Genomic DNA, 22,105 nt, shown 5'->3' with positions numbered 1-22,105 from the left:
AAACCATGTTAGAGCAAAACAATGTTTTAGAAGTACAGTGTTGTACAAGGGATACTCGTATATTATAATTATCTAGTTTGTAATTATAATTTTTCAACCACTACCATTTATCAGTCTCAAAGAATCTGAAAAAAAACTGATTTTCCATAATCCAGCATTAGTAAATGAAGTGCAAATATTTTGTATAAATCATTTCTTTATATGACATAATTTAACAAAAAATTAAAATTAAAGTTATATTATCTTTTGTGTAATTTATTACACAAAAGATTATTATTTTCTCCATAAAAGAGCTGCACTTTTATTATATATGTTATGGACAAAGTGATTAATTGAGCATTATTCATAATGACCAAAAAGGGCGCGCAGTGTGATAAATATTGATTAATTTATCAAATTGACCGGTCATTATGAATACTGCTATCACCTAGTTGGGCAAAGTGATAATAATAAACTGACAAATGATCATCCGACTGACACACTCTAGGCATCGGCACTCAGTTGCGTGTGCGTATGGTGTTTAGTACAGAATTTTAAATTTAATTAAAAAAAACTCCACTTATTTCATTTAAAAATATTTATTTTTTGTGAATTATTTCAAAGTACTATTAACTGATATTCTTCTGGTAACTTAGAAGTAACTTTCATTTTTGACTCTTCCACTTTTTGTATCATTGACAAATACGCTGATTTTGTAAAAATGATTGTTCTCACCTTTTTCTGCTATTAACTCATTTAATTGGTTGTTGAAGCGATTATTCATATCACTTAATGATTGTTACTTTTGTCAAAGAAGAAAGATTAACTACTGGTCACATAAATTTAAAATTCTTTACTAAATGCAATACGCATGTGCAACTAAGATGCAAGTTCTGATTGGCTAGTGTATGTCAGATGATCACTCCTCAACATATTATTATCACTTTGCCTGACTAGGTGGTAGCAGTATTCATAATGACTGGTCAATTTGATAAATTATTGAAATTTATTACAATGCCCGATTTTGTTGGTCAGTATTCATAATGTCCATATTAATCACTTTGTCCATAACATATACATAAGTATTGATGAACAAATACTTAAAAAACTAAGGGTTAAATTCAAATAGAAGTTTGTTGATAAAGATAATGTAAGAAAAGTTAATATAAGTTTTGCAACTGAAGAAGTCAAATTTTCAACAAAAACGTGAAAAAACTATAGTTCAACTTATTAGTTTAGATGTATTGTAGATAAGGTCTCCATACTCAACTATTTAGACATGTAATTTCTCTAATATCACAGAGGAAAACTTTAAGAACTACAAAAACCAATCAGAGATAGTTTTCCATAAATTCTAATACATAACTGTTTAATAATCAACATTTATAACTAAAGAAATACATTAACTTTTCTTCTTACCTGCAAATTAGCTTTATCACCAGAATATTTCTCCATCTTGATTTTCTTTAATTTTGCTATTTAAAAATTTTTAAGCACACTTTATTAAATTAAATTATTTTTTAATTCATGATTAATGCTTTTATTCATAAATATCAAATTACTTAAACCATAAGTTATATTATATAGACTAAGATAAAATACAAATATTAAATGTAATTATAATTATAAACGTACAAAACGAAATCATATGTGACATTCTTTCATAACTGTCTATTTTTTAATCAATATGTCTTAAGGTGATTTTTTGTCATTTACAATTATTAATGTTAATCAAATGGCACACAGAAACAAAATCAACATGCACACAAAAAGAATTTAAATAATCTACAAAATTGCCACTAATAACAATAATGATTTCATGTAGGCATATATTAATCCACTAAATTTCTGCTATAGCCAAACACCAATCTATACAGTAAAATTAGCATATTTTTTTGAGCATTTGTATTGATTTAAACCACTTTATACAATTTAAAATACATTCTTTTTGTCTTGAAGATTAAATACTATATTTAAATATATTAAAAATTATTCAATTTTTACAAAATAAAATTTTCGAATGTTCAATAAAGTTTACTATTTTTGAATTTCAGTATAAATTAATTAATCTATCAGCAATTAATTAGAACATACAATGTTGAAACAAAAAAGTGTGTTATATAAAAATTTTGGATAAATAGAAAAACTTTTCATACTTTTCTCTAAACAAGAATTTATCAATATGTACAATTGATGATAACATATCAAACAATAATCAGCTGATTATCCTGATCTAATTTTCAGAGCATTAAGAAAATTATTTAATTTTTTAAATGATGTGCTTAATGCTTTGTGAAAATAAGTGATTCAAATTACAATACTGTAGAGAAAACACTGCTTGAAAAATTCCACTTTGAAATTTATAATAATCATAGAGAGTTTTTTTTATCTTACTTAGGTGCAATGGAAATCATTGTTGCTGTTAACATATCATGGTAAAATATATTTCCTTTCAATTTACTCAAAATCAAATCAATTAGAATAATTAGTATAATTCTGAATTACTTATGTCATGACATAAGACTGAAAATAATTAACTTTCTCGGATCATTTTTTAACAACACTTTTCTTCATATGTCAAATACAAAATATACAGTGTGACCAAAATCTGATGTTACTAGTGAAATTAAAAATAACAAAAGTAATTTTTTTTTTTACTATTCAAAATAAGCTTCTTGAAAGTTAACACTATGTTTACAACAATCATAAAATTATTAAAAGTACTTCTGCTAAGCTGTTATTGGCTCCTCATTTAGATACAGTAAGACTGTGCTAAATGCTGCCTCGCTCAATGCTGATTCAATATAACATGGTCTGCTCAAAGCCTAAAAAAAGCCCAAAATTTACGCTGATTTAAATTATCATGCATTTCATTGGAACTGGCAGAACAAGGAATTCATGTGGAACTGGAAAATAGAGATTCTGAAAACAAACCCAAAAATTTCTCTACAGATTTCCTTGGTAAAAGTTTGGTAAGATAACTGAAATCATTGATCAAACTGTGGCGAATGATCCAGATTTTGAAAGGAGTGCAAAAGCGAAATGAGGCATTTTGCATGTGATCTTCTGCTACCGACATTTGCTTAAGGAAAGAAAAAAGTGACAAATGAAACTTCATGACTTTATTGCAAAAGAACAAGAATTTCAGAAAAGTCAGAACCTTCGTCACAAAAAATGAACTTTACATTTCTGTGTGCATATGTTTGTGTGTTATTTAACATATATTATTATGCAAATTAATATAAAAATAACTTCAAATTAAAGTAAACTTTGTTTATTTTTGGTCGCGTGTTCCCCTATCCCTATTTATTCTATGTTAAAATGACCCCATTTAACACTGTTTCGCTTAGCGCTTTGTTGTCTAAAAACGCATCCCCGCATTAAGCAGGGTCTTACTGTAATTAGAGCCTTTTGGATAGTAGAAATATTATCAAAACAAGTACCTTTTAACTTCAATATGGGAAATACAAGCCAAATCAGGCAGTACTACAATGCCCTCAAACACCAAAAATTTGACTAATTTGTTTCAGTCTGTACAAGAGAAATGATTTTAAAATGTTTTATGCAGAAAAGGGCCTTAAGATAAAGGTCAATTACACTGTATGTCTTTGTTCAGAAGGCATGTGAAAAAAGCACAAATTATGAAGACAATATTTTAACTTTTCTAGAGTGTTTCTTCTATTCTATAATTTTTAATTGCATATTTGTCCTGGGCTTTTTTAAAAATGAATACAAGTCCACAATCATGGCATAATACCCAAATAGTAATTGCTGTTAACAGTATGCCCTTCTGGAAGGTATTCTTCATAAATTAGGTAGGCTATAGTAATCAAAGAAAACAATGATCATTGTTTCTCTTTGCTCTTCTGCAGATGCACTTTTTTGTCTTCAGTGAAGCTGGGTTAATCCATTACAAGCTCTGATGTTTAAGTTAATAGCTCATATTGAGTGTACCAAATCTCATCATCTGTCACAATGGTTTTCAAGTTATTTGAATTGTTGTCAACATCTCTGATTATGTCCATCATATGATCCACTCTGAATGCACAGACCCCTTCTTGCACTTTCTCTACTCGATCAGCTTCATAGCTTGTACATAAACATGTGCCTTTCAATGCACCATGCTCACTTTGCCATCTTGAAATAGAGAAAAACCACAAAAAACACTAGCATGATCAAAACAATCACATAAATAAACTTGTATCACTAGCTACATCTCAATTACTGTTTTGTCAAAATTACAGTTATACTGCCCACTAGTGTTTCTCATTTCCTAGTCTTTTGCTTGTCCTGGGATTCCGGGATAAAAGTGAACTGTTTCCCAGGATAGAATTAATTATTTTTAAGATATACAAAATATCTTGAAATCAAATGTTATAATTATTTTTTATTTTTTAAAGTAATTTCATATGTTCTGTAACCTCAAAAATCATATTAATAATGCTGTGTAAGATATACATTAAAAATTACCTTTGAATTACATAGAAATTTTCAAATAAAAAAAAATTTATTAAAGTTTCCTGGAAACTGCATACTACTACAACAACAACAACAACAACAACAACAAAATGCTTTGAATTGACTTGAAAATTTAAAAAAAATAAACTTGGATCAAACTTCTAACTCAAAAAAGTACTTTTTGTTTTTAAATGAAACATAATACAAAATATTATTGTAAATTTTTATAATAAGATTTTAAAAAGCAAAGATGGTCAAAATTCCAATCACTCAATCTGGTTCTTATTTAACTAATTAAAACTCCTGCCCTTTCCGATTCAATCCATGTGGGTGGAATCGTCTTTAATGCATTTAAGAGAAGACAGATGTTGTGTTTTCACCTATAGCCTGGAAAATTTCTAGTTCATTCTTCTTTTGCTCTCTAGTATTTTTGATTTGTCTACCTCGGCTGCTTTAATAGAAACATCAAGCTTATAGCCCAACAATACGGCAGTTTGTTTGGCTTTAATAATCAGGTTTATGAAGAAAAACTTCATACTCGTTTGTATCTTTGCCCAATTTGCACAACCTGGCATTACAGCTATACAGTTATTGAAGCTACTGGGCATGGTTAAAAATTAAGACAGCATTAGCACAATTATTCAAAATATTACAAGTTCAGACAAGTAAAGAATTTTCAGAGTCCTGCCACAAATAAGCTACGTATTGATTGTTGACCATTTGTGACATGCCATAATGAGCAAAAATTTAAAAAACTAATAAGTAGGTTTAAAATTAATAAATACAAACGTTTTCTGACAGTTTCTGAGTTAATTATACTTTCTATTTGCAAAATTTCCTCAACCTTAACACAAAATAAAAAAAAAAGTGAATTTTTAAGAAATTTGCAGAATTTCCCGGATTGAGAAAAATTTTCCAGGTAAAAAAAAAAAACAGAGATCCTGGGATCCTGTTTGAGAAACCCTACTGCCCACCAGTGGCTGAGCAGTTCCATCCCTGAACACTGGAAGTTTGTTGTGGGTTCACGCCTTGCCTGGATGGGCTGGCCTCATCGAGTTTTCTGGGTTTTCTTCGTGTCTGTAACACTTGAATACAGGCCAGTTACCCTTAAAAGGCTTCCTAGAAGGCATTTCTCCCCCGCATAACATCAAATATCCAGAGAAGGCAACAGGGAACCACTCTGATACTAACTTCCTCCCGGACATCACCTGGCACACATACTAATCCATACTTAACCTGTACTGGGTGTTTAGAGAGAGACTGTTATATTTGCACTTTCTTCAAGTGCCATTTTTCAACCAACACCAGAAAAGTACAGTTGCTTTTGTCAAACTTACTACTGGCTGAATCAATGGATGCAACTAAAATATTTAACAATGTTGACATCAACTAATTCATAAATATTGTATTTGTCAACAGATGGTAAATACACAAAAAGTTTTCAAAAGTCACACTGAAATTTGGACAGTCTGTGTATAAATATATATACAGTGGAATCTGCTTATTGCAATCACTTTGGGACCTATTTATACTGATAATCAAGCAGGCTAAGCAAATGAGACTACAATGAATAAAAACTCTGGTTTTACTGACTATGATAATGAAAAAAGGACATGTTAAAACAATTAAAAATTGTGTAACTTTAAGTGTTTTTAATTATAATAATTATTATATTCCAATATACATACACAAACATCTCAAAACTCAATATATATTAGCAATAAGCCAACAACTACTAAATTACATTGGGCTACTTTACCATAATTAATTTCTAAATAATTTGTCACTAGAGGAAGGCATGCCTCTTAAAGGTGCCATCTTTTATCAAATTTAATACTTATAATTAAATTAAATAATTTAGAATATTCTGGAAGAAAAGAATCAGTCCTGAGCAGAATCAAATCCAATCTCTGGTTATGATGTGGATGCGTTGCCAGTAATGCTACCTGAGCTTCCAGACCAATCTCCTCTTCCAGACGGTAAGTGGCAGTTCCAGGTTTGAGTCCTGCTCCAGGCTGATTCTTTTCCTCCAGAATATTCTAAATTATTTAATTTAATTATAATTATTAAATTTGATAAAAGATGGCACCTTATGCCTTCCTCTAGTGACAAATTATTTAGAAATTAATTAAAATTTATTGCAGTAGACTAGCCAAACGTAATCCAGTAGTTGTTGACTTATTACTATAATCTAGTATTGTCTGTCTGCTAATTTTTGAGTATCCTCTTTAACATCAGTAAGCATGTAACTGAAATAAGAAATGCCAGTAATTAAAACCACTGTACTATGAGCAAATAACAATAAAAATGATTAAAGCTTATTACAGGATGACACGATAGTGCAAAAAGACTGCTTTAAAATGTCTACTTACTTTAAGATAATGACAATCAAAAACTCTAATTACAATAAGCAAAGTTTAATAAGTATATTTCAACTTGCATGTTTTAGGATTTAAGTCTGATAGCATTAAATAATTGATACTATCATGATTACAATAAGAAGATTCTACTGTACTTGGTGATAACACATACTGCAATACATTTGCTAATTGCTAGTAACTATTACTTATTTGATTTCAGAGATATTAGTTTAAGATATTGAATATATTATTCATTCAATATAATAATACTCTTGTTTATCAATTCCGCTAAAAGTCTGAGTTATCAAAGGAATATCAATTATGCATAAACCATCTAAATTATTTTTATTACAGTCTTGATCAATTTCTAAAAACTATACAAAATATTTATCTTGTAAATTACACAAAATGACAGTCTTACAGCTTTGTATACTTTATAAAATTATAAAATAATATAATTTTATATGTATATTTCTATAAAGGCCTGCATCTTTTTACATTTTAATCACTTCAATAAAATATAATCCAATTTTTAAAAAAGACTATCATATTTGTATAATTTTCTGATATATGTCATTACTTAATTAACTTTTATAATTACAATAAAGAAAATTTAGATTAAAACTGAGTTATGAAAATTTACATTTTTTCTTTTCTATTCTTTTATCTTTTAACTTCTTCTTTCCTCCTAACATAAGTTTCTGATGTTCATAAAATCTATCATGATTTGACAGTAAGCCTGCACTATAATATTGATAATGTTTTAACTGTAAAAAATGACAAAAATATTACAATCATATTTTTTATGTTCAAAATAAATTCAAAAATTTCATTACCTCAGTATCAGCATGATATTCTTCTTGAGCAGCTTTAATTAATTTATGATATTTTAACATATCTTGAAGTCCATGCTCACTAACTGGATCACTATCTTCTCCAGAATCAGAAGATTCACTAATTAATACACCCTTTAACAAAAAAATTTTTAAAATAATATTTAATATAGAAGTATTATTTATAAGATAAAACTGCTATTTCATTTATTAATCAAATAGACTATTTAATGATGAAATGCATGAAATTTTAAAAATTGTATAAAAAAATAATGAAATTTGAAAATGTTATCACTGATTTATATTAAAGAAAGACGGTTGGCAACTGCAAGAGAATTTATATATTACATTACCATCCTTCTTTTATGTCAGAGAAACAGGGAAACAACTAAAAAATCAGACTGAGAAAACACATTTGCAAATAAAATATAATTATACAAATTCTGTTGTCATCTTTCACTGTGTCAGTATCAGTTGTCAGATCTTACTAGTGTTCAGTTTTTATTAAAAGAAAATTATATGAGCACTTAAAAATTATATTACCAAATCAGATAATTGTGTAACAGTAATACTATTATACAATAATTTGACTTTTCTTACTTTGATGAAAGTATAGCAAAAAGTCAGTGTGGTTTTATGCAGTCAATGTTATAACTTTTACACTCGATTTTATTCATTTTTAAAATATTTTAAATTTTTATCCCTTTTATTTTCATTTTATTATTTATTTAGTTTCATTTATATAAGTACTTTTTATTTTGAAGTTATTAATAATAATAATTTATTTGACTTATAATTGAACACAATATCAAAGGGGGGAAAAACAAAACAATAAATTCTCTTAACTCAAACCATCTAATTTCTTTAACATCTTGTTAAATTTTAACAAATCCACGAAATTGGAGTTAGAACCACCACGTGACATTCTTAAGTATTCCCCGTACATATCATTTCCACAATTACTAAACATATGGAAGCACTATTCACTATAACTACAGATCTGGTTGCAAATTATGCACACCAAAGAGGCACTTCTTGGCATAAAACAGTTTAACCGCAGTTTTGCAATCTGTTTTTTCATCGCAATAGAGATTCCAACATCCCTTAAATATCCTGCCATGCCAAAATCAGGTTTAACCAGACGATAATATTGTAGCAACCCGGAACTATTCAGCACATTCTTCATTTCCTGTAGTTCCAGTTCTATACATCTCAATACTATGGACGGTATTCATTCTTTCCATCTATCACTTTGTTTCTCAATAACCATATCACCGAATCCCAGCCGTTCCAGCCAATTTTTAAAATCCAGCCACCATGAATTACTCTCCACTTTCATCCACATTCTTTCAATACTGATTCTAGGTAGCCTATCTCTAGGTAATTCCAATATTCTTACATAATATTTTAGAACTGCTTTTATAAAAAATATTTTCAATGGTACCCATCCAGTTTCCCCACAAAACAGCCACATTCGATGCGTGAAACCTGAGGCCCAACATTTTCTTCAAAAATTCTCTATGAATTAACTCAAAATTATTGACATTAGCCAAACCCCAGACCCGAGCACCATACGACATAACAGATTTAACTGTTGAATCAAACAACCTGATATGTGGAGCATACGAGGCTAACCCTGGGATATTAACGATTTTAGATAATTTCACCAAAGCACCTTTTGCTTTTCTCGCAGTAATCTCAAAGTGGTCTTTCATATTAAGATTATATTTGAACCAAAGGCCCAGGTACTTATATTTTTCCACTATTTCAATCTCTTGTTTATCCATAAACCATTTAAGCTTACTTGATCTTTTACTGCCATTTTGGAAAACTATTATCTTAGTTTTTTTATTATTAATCTGTAAGTCCATCTCAGTTGAGAAACTCATAAGACCATCAATTGCCAGCTGTAATTCAAACGGGCTGTCAGCCATAATCACCACATCATCTGCATACAATAGAACCTTGATATAAGTATTATTGCCTAACCATAAGCCATTAAATCTTGATATTTCATTCAATCTATTTACCAAACCATCAATATATAAAGAAAACAGTAATGGACTTAGCGGACATCCCTGCCGAACTCCTTTGTTACAGTGGAAGGATTCAGTAGTAGTACCATTAACCATCAAAAATGCTGACGTATTTGTGTACATCGATCACAATAAATTCAATATTTTATAACTTAACCTCAAATCAGCAAGCCGCCTCCATAATTTCAGATGATTCACTGAGTCGAATGCAACCCAGAAATCCACAAAACAAGTATATACTTTTCGGCGTTTTTTGACTAGCCTTTCTTTTAACAAATTCCACAAAACAAAAATATGGTCCACTGTGGAATACTCTTGACGAAAACCCACTTGCATCTCTGATATAATATGCTCACTATCTACCCAAAATATCAATCTTTTACATAGGATTGTTGAAAAAATTTTGCTAACAGTATTTAACAATGCGATTCCTCTGTAGTTGCTTGTATTGTTTATATCTCCTGATTTAAAAATGGAAAATATTCTTGCCATTTTCCAACCATCAGGGTAAATTCCGGTTACCAGGACTTCATTAAAAATATCCAACAGCTTCTGTCGCAATCATTCATCTACCAGTTTCCGACATTCCATCGGAATACCATCTGGGCCAGCTGCTTTACCTGACCTTGCCTCACTCAAAGCAATATCTAATTCTTTGAGAGAAATATGCCTGTCAAAATAACCTATAGTTATCATCTCTGAACAAACAATTTCCATATCTAGGTTATCACTAAACAGTAAACTTTTAAAGTGCACAAGCAATTCAGTTTTAATCTCCTCCGGTATACGGAATTTACTTCTACCTTGTAATTTACAAATGCATTCCCAAAATATTTGACTTGACTTACACTTTGAAAACAGTTGATTAAAACTGGTCAAATATTCCTGTTTCTTACTTTTACATAGCACTCTGAAATTTTGTTTCGATAATAAATATTCTTCCAATCTCCAATTCTCTCCAAGTCTCCTCCATCTCCTGAGCTTATTTTTCACATCAGCCTTTTGTTCTAAGCACTGATCATCAAACCACTCTGAATTATTCCTAGAGAAGTGTTTAACTCCTTTTTCTCTATATCTAAATTTATCCATTATACCAGACACCATAACAGTAAGATTATTTAATTTGCTCATGCTATCATCAAATTGCCTGTCCCAACAGATACCTTGAATTTCACTTACAAACACCTCCTGCCATTCTTTCTTCCATCATCTATTAAACTGGACCGATTGTCTAGAGTAGCCCTTTTTTTCCAACCCTTTGGCAGAAGCTTCAAGATGCAGCATCATATGATCAGACTCAATACAGTCATCTATACTAAAGTGCATTAATTTTTCAGCTGCCAGACCATTTATACACACATAGTCAATTACACTTTTACCCAAGTGTGAGAAAAAAATATATTTTCCCTGTACATCCTCTTTAACTCGACCATTCACAATCATCAACCCTTTTGCTTGACATAATTCCACTAACTTCAAACCTATCTTATTGATGCATTTATCTTGCGAGTTCCGATAAACACTATAATCCAACAAGGGAAAAACACTACCTCCCCACTCCATTTCATTCAAAGTTCCAATTCTGCCATTAAAATCACCCAATAAATATATTTCTTCATTTTGAAAAGAATCAAACAATGACTCAAGTAACTTATAACATTTAACATAAACTTCTACTCTAATATAAACTAAAATTAACTTAATATTTTTCCAGTGTATTTCAAACAACCAATCTTCAATGGGACAAACCACCACCTCTTTCAATTCTTTATCAATCATCAGTACCATCCCACCTCTTTTTCGCCCTTTATCGAATATACTAGTAGTGTTAATCTTATAAAATTTGTATGCATTACTTACATCTGTCGGTGGCTTTCTTGAATCTAATTCACCCAACCAGGTTTCCATCCAACAAGTGATATGAAACTTTCTCACAATGCTCCATTTCATATTCCTTCTTCCATCCGTTCATGTTCCAACTGAGAACTTTTAATGAATCATGCTTACTCCTAAAAAAGAATCACTGACACAACTATCCTCATCTTTATCCCTGTCAACCCTGCGAATGTTTCCACCTATCACCAATTTATCACCTTTGAAATATGCAATTTTCCCCTCCTTTCTGGCCTGTCTTAAATTATCCATCTGTTGTTTTCTCTTCTCTCTACATTCAATGGGAAGGTCCTCCCTTATGCACACTGCCTTTCTCCAGTCAGAAACATCCAATTTGGTACAATTACTCTTCCAGCTGCTCAATATATCTCTTTTTGCTTGCATGGAAATGCAGGTAACCAAAACCATCGTATTATTTCTGGTATTTTTTGTAAGTCTGACACAGTCAAAAAGGATATTCGATAAACCAACAACATCCCAAATTAACTTCGATACTGTATCAAAAAGAGTTTCCCTATCATTCATCTTCACATTAAACAATACCAAATTTCTTTTTCTTAGATTGCTTTCAAGTGTGTTAACTCTTTTGGTTAGTGTAGTGATAATTTGCATATTGTTACGGTCATTTCCGCAGTCGTGCACGGATTCTAATTTATTGATTCTCTCCATCAGTATATTAAGCTTATCATTCATTTCCACAAAATTGTCTTTTACTAAACGTAATTCTGTCTCTATTTTTAATTCTATAGCATCCTTCATTTCACTCAACATACCTGTTATCTCTTCTAAGAATAATTTTTGATCCAAATTCTTTCTAGTGTCTCTCGCTTTAACAGCACTTCCAGTGGAACAGGACCGCAAACATTTACCTGGTGGTGTGGTGTTCTTAATATCTTTGCGCTCTTCTCAAAAGCTGCTTCCTTTTCTTTGGCACTATCCCGATCCGCACACTCTTTAGATTTAACAAATTTATCCATAATAAAAAGCAATTATGCAAACTTAGCCGCAACAGGTACAACTTCACTTCAAAACATGCCAACAGCCTCAGCAACTATAGCGCCCCCAAGTATTTTTTAAAATTGAATGATTTATGCAGGTAACTATTTATTTGTTAGTTTTAATCCTTTTTCTTCAAAGTTTTAAGATGTCTTTTGTTTTACAGTTTAACAATATTTTTACATCATTTTGTATCACTGTTGTTTTTTTTTATAATTTAAAAAAAAATATTTTTAGTTTTGACAATACTTTACAAAGGTAAAAAATTATTTTAGTTATTTAATATTTACTCTATCATAATTTTAACCTCCTTTTTAATCTTAATTTTTATTTTTTAAATTGTTTTAGATTACATTTTAATATAGATCTATATTTGTGGCACCTTTCCACATAAATTCATTTTGGTTTTATTTTTTGAATCATTCTTACATTTAGCATATGATTTTCTATATTACTTTTTCATATGTTAATATTATACTAAATATATTTAATTTCCTTGTGACTTTACTCAGAACAAGTGTTTTAAAAGATTGTCAACAGCTGAAGTCTTGATTTGAAATGCATTCTGCAATGACAATTCTGTGATTAATTTTTTCTGCCGTTTTAGATACATTCCTGTATGAATAGCCCTAAATTTATCAAATTGTGTGATTTAAGTAGTACTGAAAAAAGTCTATGTTTACAAGCTTGAAAATAGTGCTGTGGGCCTAAACACTTTTTTGTGATTATCTATTTTTTTAGTATTCAATCTAAATGAAAACTGTAGGCAATTACCCACAGATTTCATGTAGACTGGATGCATTTATAAATATAAAATTGTAGATTAATAAATTTTTTTTTATTAATCTGCAATTTTATATTTATAAATGTATCCAATCAACAATTTCAGGTAACAGTTTCAATTTTAAATTAATAATATATCTGAAAGAAATACAATATATTAAAGCTAAAATTACAACATACAAATTAACTTCAAAAGATTATAAATAAATGCTTATTTCTATTCAAACACTTCATCAATCATAACAACTTAAAAATTTCATTTAACTTTTAAGTTACGAAAACAATTTTCTTTTCTCCAAATAATAAAAGATGAAAATAAAACATTATTTTATTCTTAAAGACATCTAAAGATAAAGCTATATACAGGGTGTCTCAGTTAAATGTTTCAGAACTTCTAAGAGGGGTAGGGTGCATCCAGACAACTTGGAATCATATAGTAATGCAGGGTCAGAAATGCTTTCCTGACGTGGTGATGTACACAGAATCATCATAAAGAAAAAGACCATAAGTGAATATTCGTTTTAATAATAAATGTACAAAAACAAAAGGAACATAGGTCAAAGAAAGTGTTCGAAGTTTCTTTCACTGATTGCAATGCAGACCTCACATCTACAACGCATGGAATTCCGAACATTCTGGAATAATCCAGGCTCATCTCAAATTTCTCCAGCAGCTACTGAGATTCTTGCAACCAGCTCCTCAGCATTATCAATGGAGGTGTCATAAACCAGTGTTTTCATATGCCCCCAGAAATGACATGATAGGTCTGGTGACCGAGCAGGCCAACACACGGGACCACCATGTCCAATCCACTGTTGGCTAAATATCGTTCTGCGTACAAGCACTGTGCGGCTGGCCCACTACAATCTGCAGCCCTGTACACCAAATGCATAGCATTCGTATAATAAGCCATCCTACTAATTCTGCATCTTTGTGTGAAATGACAATTCCCTGCAAGAATGCTCGGAACTTTCACACAATGCCATCTACCGTGTCAGGAAAGCATTTCCAATCCCACATTGCTATATGATTCTGAATCATCAGGATGCACCCTACCCTTCTTAAAAGTTCTGAAACGTTTAACTGAGACATTCTGTATATGACAACATTCAAAACTGTAAAATCTTACTTTAAGCCATTTTCTGCCCTTTTTCAGTTTTGAGAAATTATATAACCTTATTTGATCTGCTCGCCTCTCTAAAATAAAAAAATAGAAAAAACATGTAATATAAATAATAACTTACATTTTAACTCTTTTAAAGTTAAGTTTATATAAGTGTTAATAATTTAGAGAAAGAATTTATAGAAATTAAAAATGTTATATTGTAATTTATAGAAAAATTCTTATTGAAATTCATAGTCTGAAAGGATAAAACAACAATACTAATATTCACTATTTCTTATATCAATATTACATTTATTTAATAAAACAGAAACAATATCCATTCTTTTAAAAAATTAATAAAATTTGTAAACATACTTAATGATGAATTATATTCACAAGATCCTTAAATATGACCACATCATTGAGTACAATCACTAATCCAATGTCAAGTATTCAACTAAAATCTTGAATATAGTAATTTGAATAGACCAGGGACAGCCAATACATAGACCACGATCAACTGGTCGACCGCAAAGGTTTTGAAAGTAGCCCCGTACAAGTGATGTGAAGCTAAAGTTAAACAACTTTAGCTTCACATCACTTAAATTAATATTTAAAAATCTTAATTTGATAATTTATTCTTACAATAATAGACTGTCTGTGCAATGTACCCATACTGTTTGTATTTATCCTGATGAACAATGCAAATGAATGTTAACTTTTAAGTTAATTGTAGTCGCAACGCATGCGCATATAAATGGCAATCACATAAAATGGTGCAAAATCATGTGTCAGATAGTAACGTGACAGCCCCTGGCTTCAATCCACTTGTTACTCCTTGTTTGTGCACTTGTATTTACTTTCAATTTTAGTTTTTTTTATTTATTCATACAGTGAACAGAAGCAGGTATGTTAGTTTATTAATTATTGTTTTAAATGTTATTAATATTTAACCCTATTATTTTAGAATGAATAAACCAAGTACAGGCCGGAAAAAAATAAAAACTTATCATTATTTATTTATCATTATTAATTATTTATTAAAATATCTATGAAAAATTTGAAAAATCCTAAAATTGTTTGCCCATATTCATAGTCGCCCGCAGACTATATTTTACTGAAAAAGTAGCCCCTAAGGGATAAAAGTTTGGCCACACCTGGAATAGACTATGGATATTTTCCAAAAAAGCAACCATTTAATTATAAGAATAAATAAATATATTAACTTATGTTATACTAATATATCTATCACTACACTATCTTTAATGAAATACAGTATTCAAATATTTTTCTTACATATGCTAAAATAAACATAATTCAAAATAATCATAAAAAATATAGTGTTCCATTTTATATCACTAACTGAAGAATAAGAATGAAGTAATTTATATCAATATTAAAAATACTATAATGTTTGAAATTCCAAAACATGAAATTAGGTTTATGAAGTTCCTAAAGATTATTATGATCCTGTTTGATATTTTCTTAGGATAACAGTTATCACCAGGTACGTCAGCTAGTTCTACATAAATCAGTAGTCTTTTCACTTTACTAATGATCTGGTATGTTTCTCATTGTTAAAATCTGTCCAAATGATTTATATTGAAACTAAACTGCTAAGTTCAAAAAGGTCCCAAGTCCATAAGCTCTTCATTCCACAAAGTCCATTCTTAAAGTCAAGAAAAAGAAATAGTCTATTTTATATTGAAAAGCTGTTAACGATTTAATTACTGCTAAATTTTTAAAAGTACTTCCACCATCAGGAAAACATATATTTAATTCATTCTATAGCGCATCAAATTATCTGGAAGCTTGGAATATAGTTAAATTGCTTATGTTTTATAAAAAAAGGAGACAAGAAAGATCCAGGAAACTACCACCAAATAGCATTACTACCAACAATAAGGAAATGCCTAACTACAATATTTTAGCAATAGGCTTTCAACGTTGAATAATGGAACAAAATTTGAACTCAAAATTTCAATTTTCATTTACCTACAACTAAAGGAACTGAAACGACTATATTTTCTCTAACTCTAATAATTCAAATCTATCTACAAAAAAACACAGAAAAATATATACAGCTCTCATTGATATTTCCAAAGTATTTGACTCTGTTCATGTCCCAACTCTAGTAAATTAACTAAAGATACATGGTGTGGGAAAAAATTTTCAGAATCAATAGAAAAACTGTTTTCATCATATAGAATTAACATAGTTCATGGAAACCAAACATTCCCAGAATTAACTATAAACCGTGGAATACTTCAAGGAGAACCATTATCACTGTACCTATTTAACTTTTACATTAATGATATGGATAATCTATTTCTAAATGACACTGAAGGAATCCAGATTTCCAGACAAATTTACCACTATATTCTCTATGCCAATGACTTAGTAACATTAGCACCAACAAGAACAACTTTACAACCTAAATTCAATATAGTAAATAACTATCTGAATTCTTTATATTTATCGATCAATGTATCTAAGTCTAAAATAATTATGTTTAAAAATAACATAAAACTATCAAATCAAGAGAAATCTTTCTTCTTAAATGGTCAGCCACTTGTGCTAGTAAATAATATAAAATATTTAGGTATAACCTTTAATTGGAACTGTACTTTTCATCTACATTTGAAAAATCTTACTACCAAAATCAACTCTTTAATAGATAATGTCATTTATTTATGTTCATCTTTAAAAATCACAAATTTAAAACTTCAGATAAAATTATTTAACACCCTAATAACCCCTTTAATATACTACGCTAGCCCTATATGGGCACTTGATCTGCTATATGATCTAGAAAAATTTCATATCATTTTCTTAAGAAAATTGTTTAAAATTGAAAGAACAGTACCAGGATAAGCGTTAAGAGCTGAAACAAACCAACTGTTTCCGTTTTTCTTAAAGAGGTTAATCAGATTTTATTATAGACTAAAATCTACTAATGATGATGATATTAAATTTTTACACCAAGAAATGATAAATCAAACCAATGATCTTAAAAATAATAAAAACATATGGCAGTATAAGTTCAATAAATTACTTCAATCATTTGAAATCTCCAATAAACTATTTGATAATTCAGAAAACAACTGTCAATTTGGTTATACATTAATGATGGTACACAATCTACACTGCTGGCCATTAAAATTGCAACACCAGGAAGGAATGATCATATGAACATCAAAATCATATGAAAGGAAGAAGAGGTTGGGATATGCAAATGATTAGTATTTCAGCGCATTTAGACGATGCAGAAGGGACAAACGACATCTGAAGCACTGCATAAAAGAAAAGTTGTGCAGTGGATTTCTCATTCGGAAATCGCTTTGTAAGGTCGGGGTTTCATTAGAATATCATGTTATGCCTTGAATAAGAAGAAGAAATGCTTACCAGCAAGTGTCGGAATTCGATAGAGGCAGGATCGTTGCCTATCAAGAGTGTGGATTATCATTCTGTGATATTGCCACTTGCACTGGTCGAAATCCAACCACTGTCATGCGAATATGGAATTGATGAGTTGCTGAGGGTCATACTGAACAGCATGCAGGATCTCAACGCCCTCCCATGACTAACGCCCGAGAGGACAGACATATTGTGAGGTTGGCCATGCAAAACCGTACAACCACATCACGAACCATTAGTCAGAAAATGGGCTTGTTTGCAGCACATCCAGTATCCGCTCGTATGGTGTGATAATGTTTGCAGCAGCATGGACTGTCAGCACGGCGACCATTACTTCGGCTTCCCTTGACAATGCAGCATAGAAAGAGACGGCGACTCTGGTGTGCCCAACGACAAAGCTGGATACAGGAGTGGCACAATGTTGTCTTTTCAGATGAGTTCTGGTTCTGCGTGCAGCATTCTGATGGCCATATACATGTCTGGAGGCTCCAAAGAGACTGCTCGTCGCCTGCTTGCATTTGATATCGGCGTAGGGGCCCTGCACCTGGTGTGATGGTATGGGCAGCCATTGGGTACATGACACGCACATCTCTAGTTTGGATCGACAGTAATTTGAATAGAGATCGGTACATTTCTGACATATTACGTCCAGTGGTTGTGCCCTATCTTCGAGGCCTGCGAAACGCCATCTTCCAACAAGATAATGCAAGACCACATGTTGCATGTCGTGTTCTGACCTTCCTTGACAGAGGGTATTCAATTGTTGCCATGGCCTGCATGGTCTCCAGATCGCTCACAAATTGAAAACATCTGGTCATGGGTTGCTGAGAGACTGGCCCGCCACCCCTCTCCAGCTAATACAGTTGATGAAGTGTGGCATAGACTTGAAGCAGCATGGAATAAGTTGCCCGTTTCTGTCATCGAAGCCCAGTTTGACTCCATGCCTAACTGGATAAGGGCCGTTTTAGCTGCCAGGGGTGGTAACTGTTTCTACTAATTTCGCACCCCTGTAAACCCCCAAACTGCTTGCAAATTTAATCATTTTGTCTTCACGCCATACTGTTTACGTACAATAAATATCTTTTTTTCATTTGCTTTCCTTCTTGGTGTTGCAATTTTAATGGCCAGCAGTGTATAAGTAAGGATCAAAACTCATTAATGCATCCAGTCTATCATCCATGGTATATAAGCACACTAAATATCCCCTCAAACTTGAATATAATAATAGTAAATACTAATATGAATATTAAAAGACTATTACTGCAAATAAGACTTAAAAAATATTCATTATTTATTAACAACACTTATATAGACCTTACTAAGAATCACTGCTACTGATGTAACTCTGGAGACTGGTCTTTGATCCATCTATTAAAGGACTGTGAAAGATTTGTAAAATATCATCAAAAATATGGAATCATGAAGATAATACGCACAAATCAAAATCAAGATTATAGAGCTAAATTAAGTAACCTAACACTAAATCAAATGTATAAAATAAACAATTTCTTTAATCAGATTACCAATGAATTAAAAAAAAACTATGACACTAATTATTATAAAATATTGTTAATTAATTATCTTGTCAAATAAAACACATTACTTAATTGTAGACAAACAGTTACATGTATTAAGATATTCAATGTAATGATACTAATTGTACTCAAGTAAAATGTATAATGAAATAACAGCTGACCAACAAATGTAAACTTTTAAACTGTGTTAATACTAATTAATATGATATACAATTTCCATAAATTATCCTTCCTATTGAATTTTATAATGCTTTACTATTTTTCAATTTTGCAGATTTATTAATCATACAATTAGTGTTTTTAATCAATCTACACTATCATTGATAAAGAAATCAAATTCTTCCATTAGTCTATGACATAGTTCAACACACAACAGCTTTTAGTTGTGATGAGATTAGGAATGTTCTGCTGAAATCATTTTCTTATTAATGATTTTGGTTAATGTTACCCTTGGTGGCAAGATGGCGGCCAGGGAAATTTTTCCCTACATTCTAGACGGCGGCGGGGAAAATTTTTTTCCCTGCGTTCGACGTGGCGACCGTGTTTCTGGAGACGCGCGATTTCGCGTTTGTGACGTGAGAGAGAGGGAGCTCTTTGGAAATGTTGTGACGTAATGTGTTGGTGCCGAGATCGTCAAATTATGCAAATTTCGTTTGGAGGGAGTGTAGAAGACAGTGGTGTGTTGCATGTTCGTTGTTGGCAGCGAGTTTTTTTTTTTTACAATATCTATTCTTTCCGAATTGCTAAAAAGGTAATTTATATTTTTTAACGAGTAAAAACAAAAAGAAATTGCGTTCTTTTTGTTGAAATTTCGTGCATGTCATGGGCGACGTTGATTTGAGTTTGAAGGAATTCTGGGCCAAATGTACTACCAGGAAGTTTTATAAAATGATGGAAACAGATTATTCGGAATTGGGATTGAACCCGGCAATTGATAATGCATTCAAATTTGCGGTCAAATTAGGTATACAGCAGATAGAGTCGACGTGTTCTACGTGCGATAAGACATGCAAATTATATTACAGAAGCGAAAAAATTAATGTCTTCTTAAATGCTGTTCATGTGCAGTTAAATATTCAGTGTACGAAGGAACTTTTAAAAGCAAAAGTGGTCGTCTGTCCTGGGGATGTATCTTGTCATTCATATGGCACTAACTGTGTGGTAGAATGTGGTGCGACGATTTCGGCTTTAGCATCCGGGATATCTCGAAAAGCTACAGTAGAACCCGAGACAGTTCCGTCTGCACCCGTTCAAAACAGCGATAATAAGAAGAAGAATTCAAAGAAATCAAAGAAGGGTCGGGATAAGGAAACGTCAACCACTGCGAGCAAAAAAAGAAGAAATAAGAAGTCATCGACAGTAGCAGCAGACGCAAAACAAGAGGGGGGGGGAAAAAGATCTATAATAAACAAAGATCAAAGTTCGAAAGTAGGGAAGAAATGTAAAAAAGGGAAATGACAGACAATCAACGTGAGTAAAAAAATGTTTTTTTTCTATTAAAATAGGGTTTACAGTAGCTTATTATAGTATAGGAGTTACTAGGTTGTGTTATTACAAAACAGTGCGCAACGCGCAGTCTCCATAGAAGACGAAGATGGCGACTGGAAACGCGTTAGCCACGTCGAACGCAGGGAAAAAAATTATCCCCGTAGCAGTCTCGAATTAGGGAAAATTTTCCCCGTCGCCGTCTAGAATGTTGGGAAAAATCCCTCTGGTCGCCATCTTGCCACCAAGGGTAACATTAACCATGATTTTTAAGACAAGCTTTATAATGCACTCTTTTTCCAGAACATCAATCATGACATCAGAAGAGCATGTGCCATTTTTAGATGTGAACATGAATCATTTTTGGGCAGGCGTGGCCTTGCAACTTGGTCTTGCATAAGAACAATTTTTAGACATACTCTTAGCTATTTGCAAACTATAAGCACTCATTTTCTGTACATTCTATGTCATTAGTTTTAACAAAATGATTGGTTTGACCTAGCACACTGACAATTCTATTCAAACAAAGACCTAACACCTACATATGTTCTTGCATTAGTATGCCTATTTGAGAATATAACAGATTGCTCCTTAGTTTTAAGAGGGTTATCTATGAGACCATAATTTACAAGTGACTTCCATAGAAACTATACAAATTCACACATGTGGCATCTCTGTATTTTATCTCACTCAAATCATGAGATCTTTTAAAAATAATTCTTAAAACACTAAAATAATAATATAAAATTAAAAATATTAACCTTGCCATGAAATAAGAACATCATTTGACAATTTTCCATCTAGTACATCTCCATCTATTTCTGATTGACTTTCTGCTTCTGTTTCAGTTGTTTCATCCACATCACTTAAATAGAAAACAGTAATATACTAATTTATTTATGTCAAACTTAAAATTAATATAATTTTGATTAAATAATAACAATAAAATACAAATACAAATTTTTGAAGAAATATTTTTATTAGTAATTTTGATTTTATTGTATTACTTCTATTGATTGTATTCTATTAAATGTACTGTACAGTACATTTTTCTGCTATCTCACAGACAAAAAGTAAAGTATCTCTTAATCCTAGGTACTTTCAGGCTTCTCAGCCACCATTAGAAGAGTTTTTGTACTTTGATGAAAGGCAAGAGGCCAGAAAGTACTTCAAGAAAGAAAAACTATTTTTGGTTTCAAGAAAACATAAAAGTGTATATTATTAT

General features: G+C 31.1%; 1 protein-coding gene across 1 annotated transcript in view; it reads right to left on the bottom strand.

Moving 5' to 3' along the window:
* Nucleotides 1–22,105, bottom strand: part of Ino80 (chromatin-remodeling ATPase INO80) — a 116,205-nt gene that overhangs the window by 62,352 nt on the left and 31,748 nt on the right. The window contains exons 3-7 of the mRNA XM_067263841.1: nt 21,642–21,745; nt 14,468–14,535; nt 7,634–7,765; nt 7,441–7,564; nt 1,399–1,454 (exon numbers count right to left, since the gene is read on the bottom strand). Of these exons, the coding sequence (XP_067119942.1) occupies nt 1,399–1,454; nt 7,441–7,564; nt 7,634–7,765; nt 14,468–14,535; nt 21,642–21,745 (484 nt within the window). The remainder of the gene's footprint in view (nt 1–1,398; nt 1,455–7,440; nt 7,565–7,633; nt 7,766–14,467; nt 14,536–21,641; nt 21,746–22,105) is intronic.

Source organism: Centruroides vittatus, unplaced genomic scaffold (assembly GCF_030686945.1).
Source record: "Centruroides vittatus isolate TY-2023 unplaced genomic scaffold, ASM3068694v2 contig_18, whole genome shotgun sequence".
Lineage (NCBI taxonomy): Eukaryota > Metazoa > Arthropoda > Arachnida > Scorpiones > Buthidae > Centruroides > Centruroides vittatus.
Note: the sequence above shows the minus strand (reverse complement) of the source record. Positions and strands in the feature narration are given on the sequence as shown.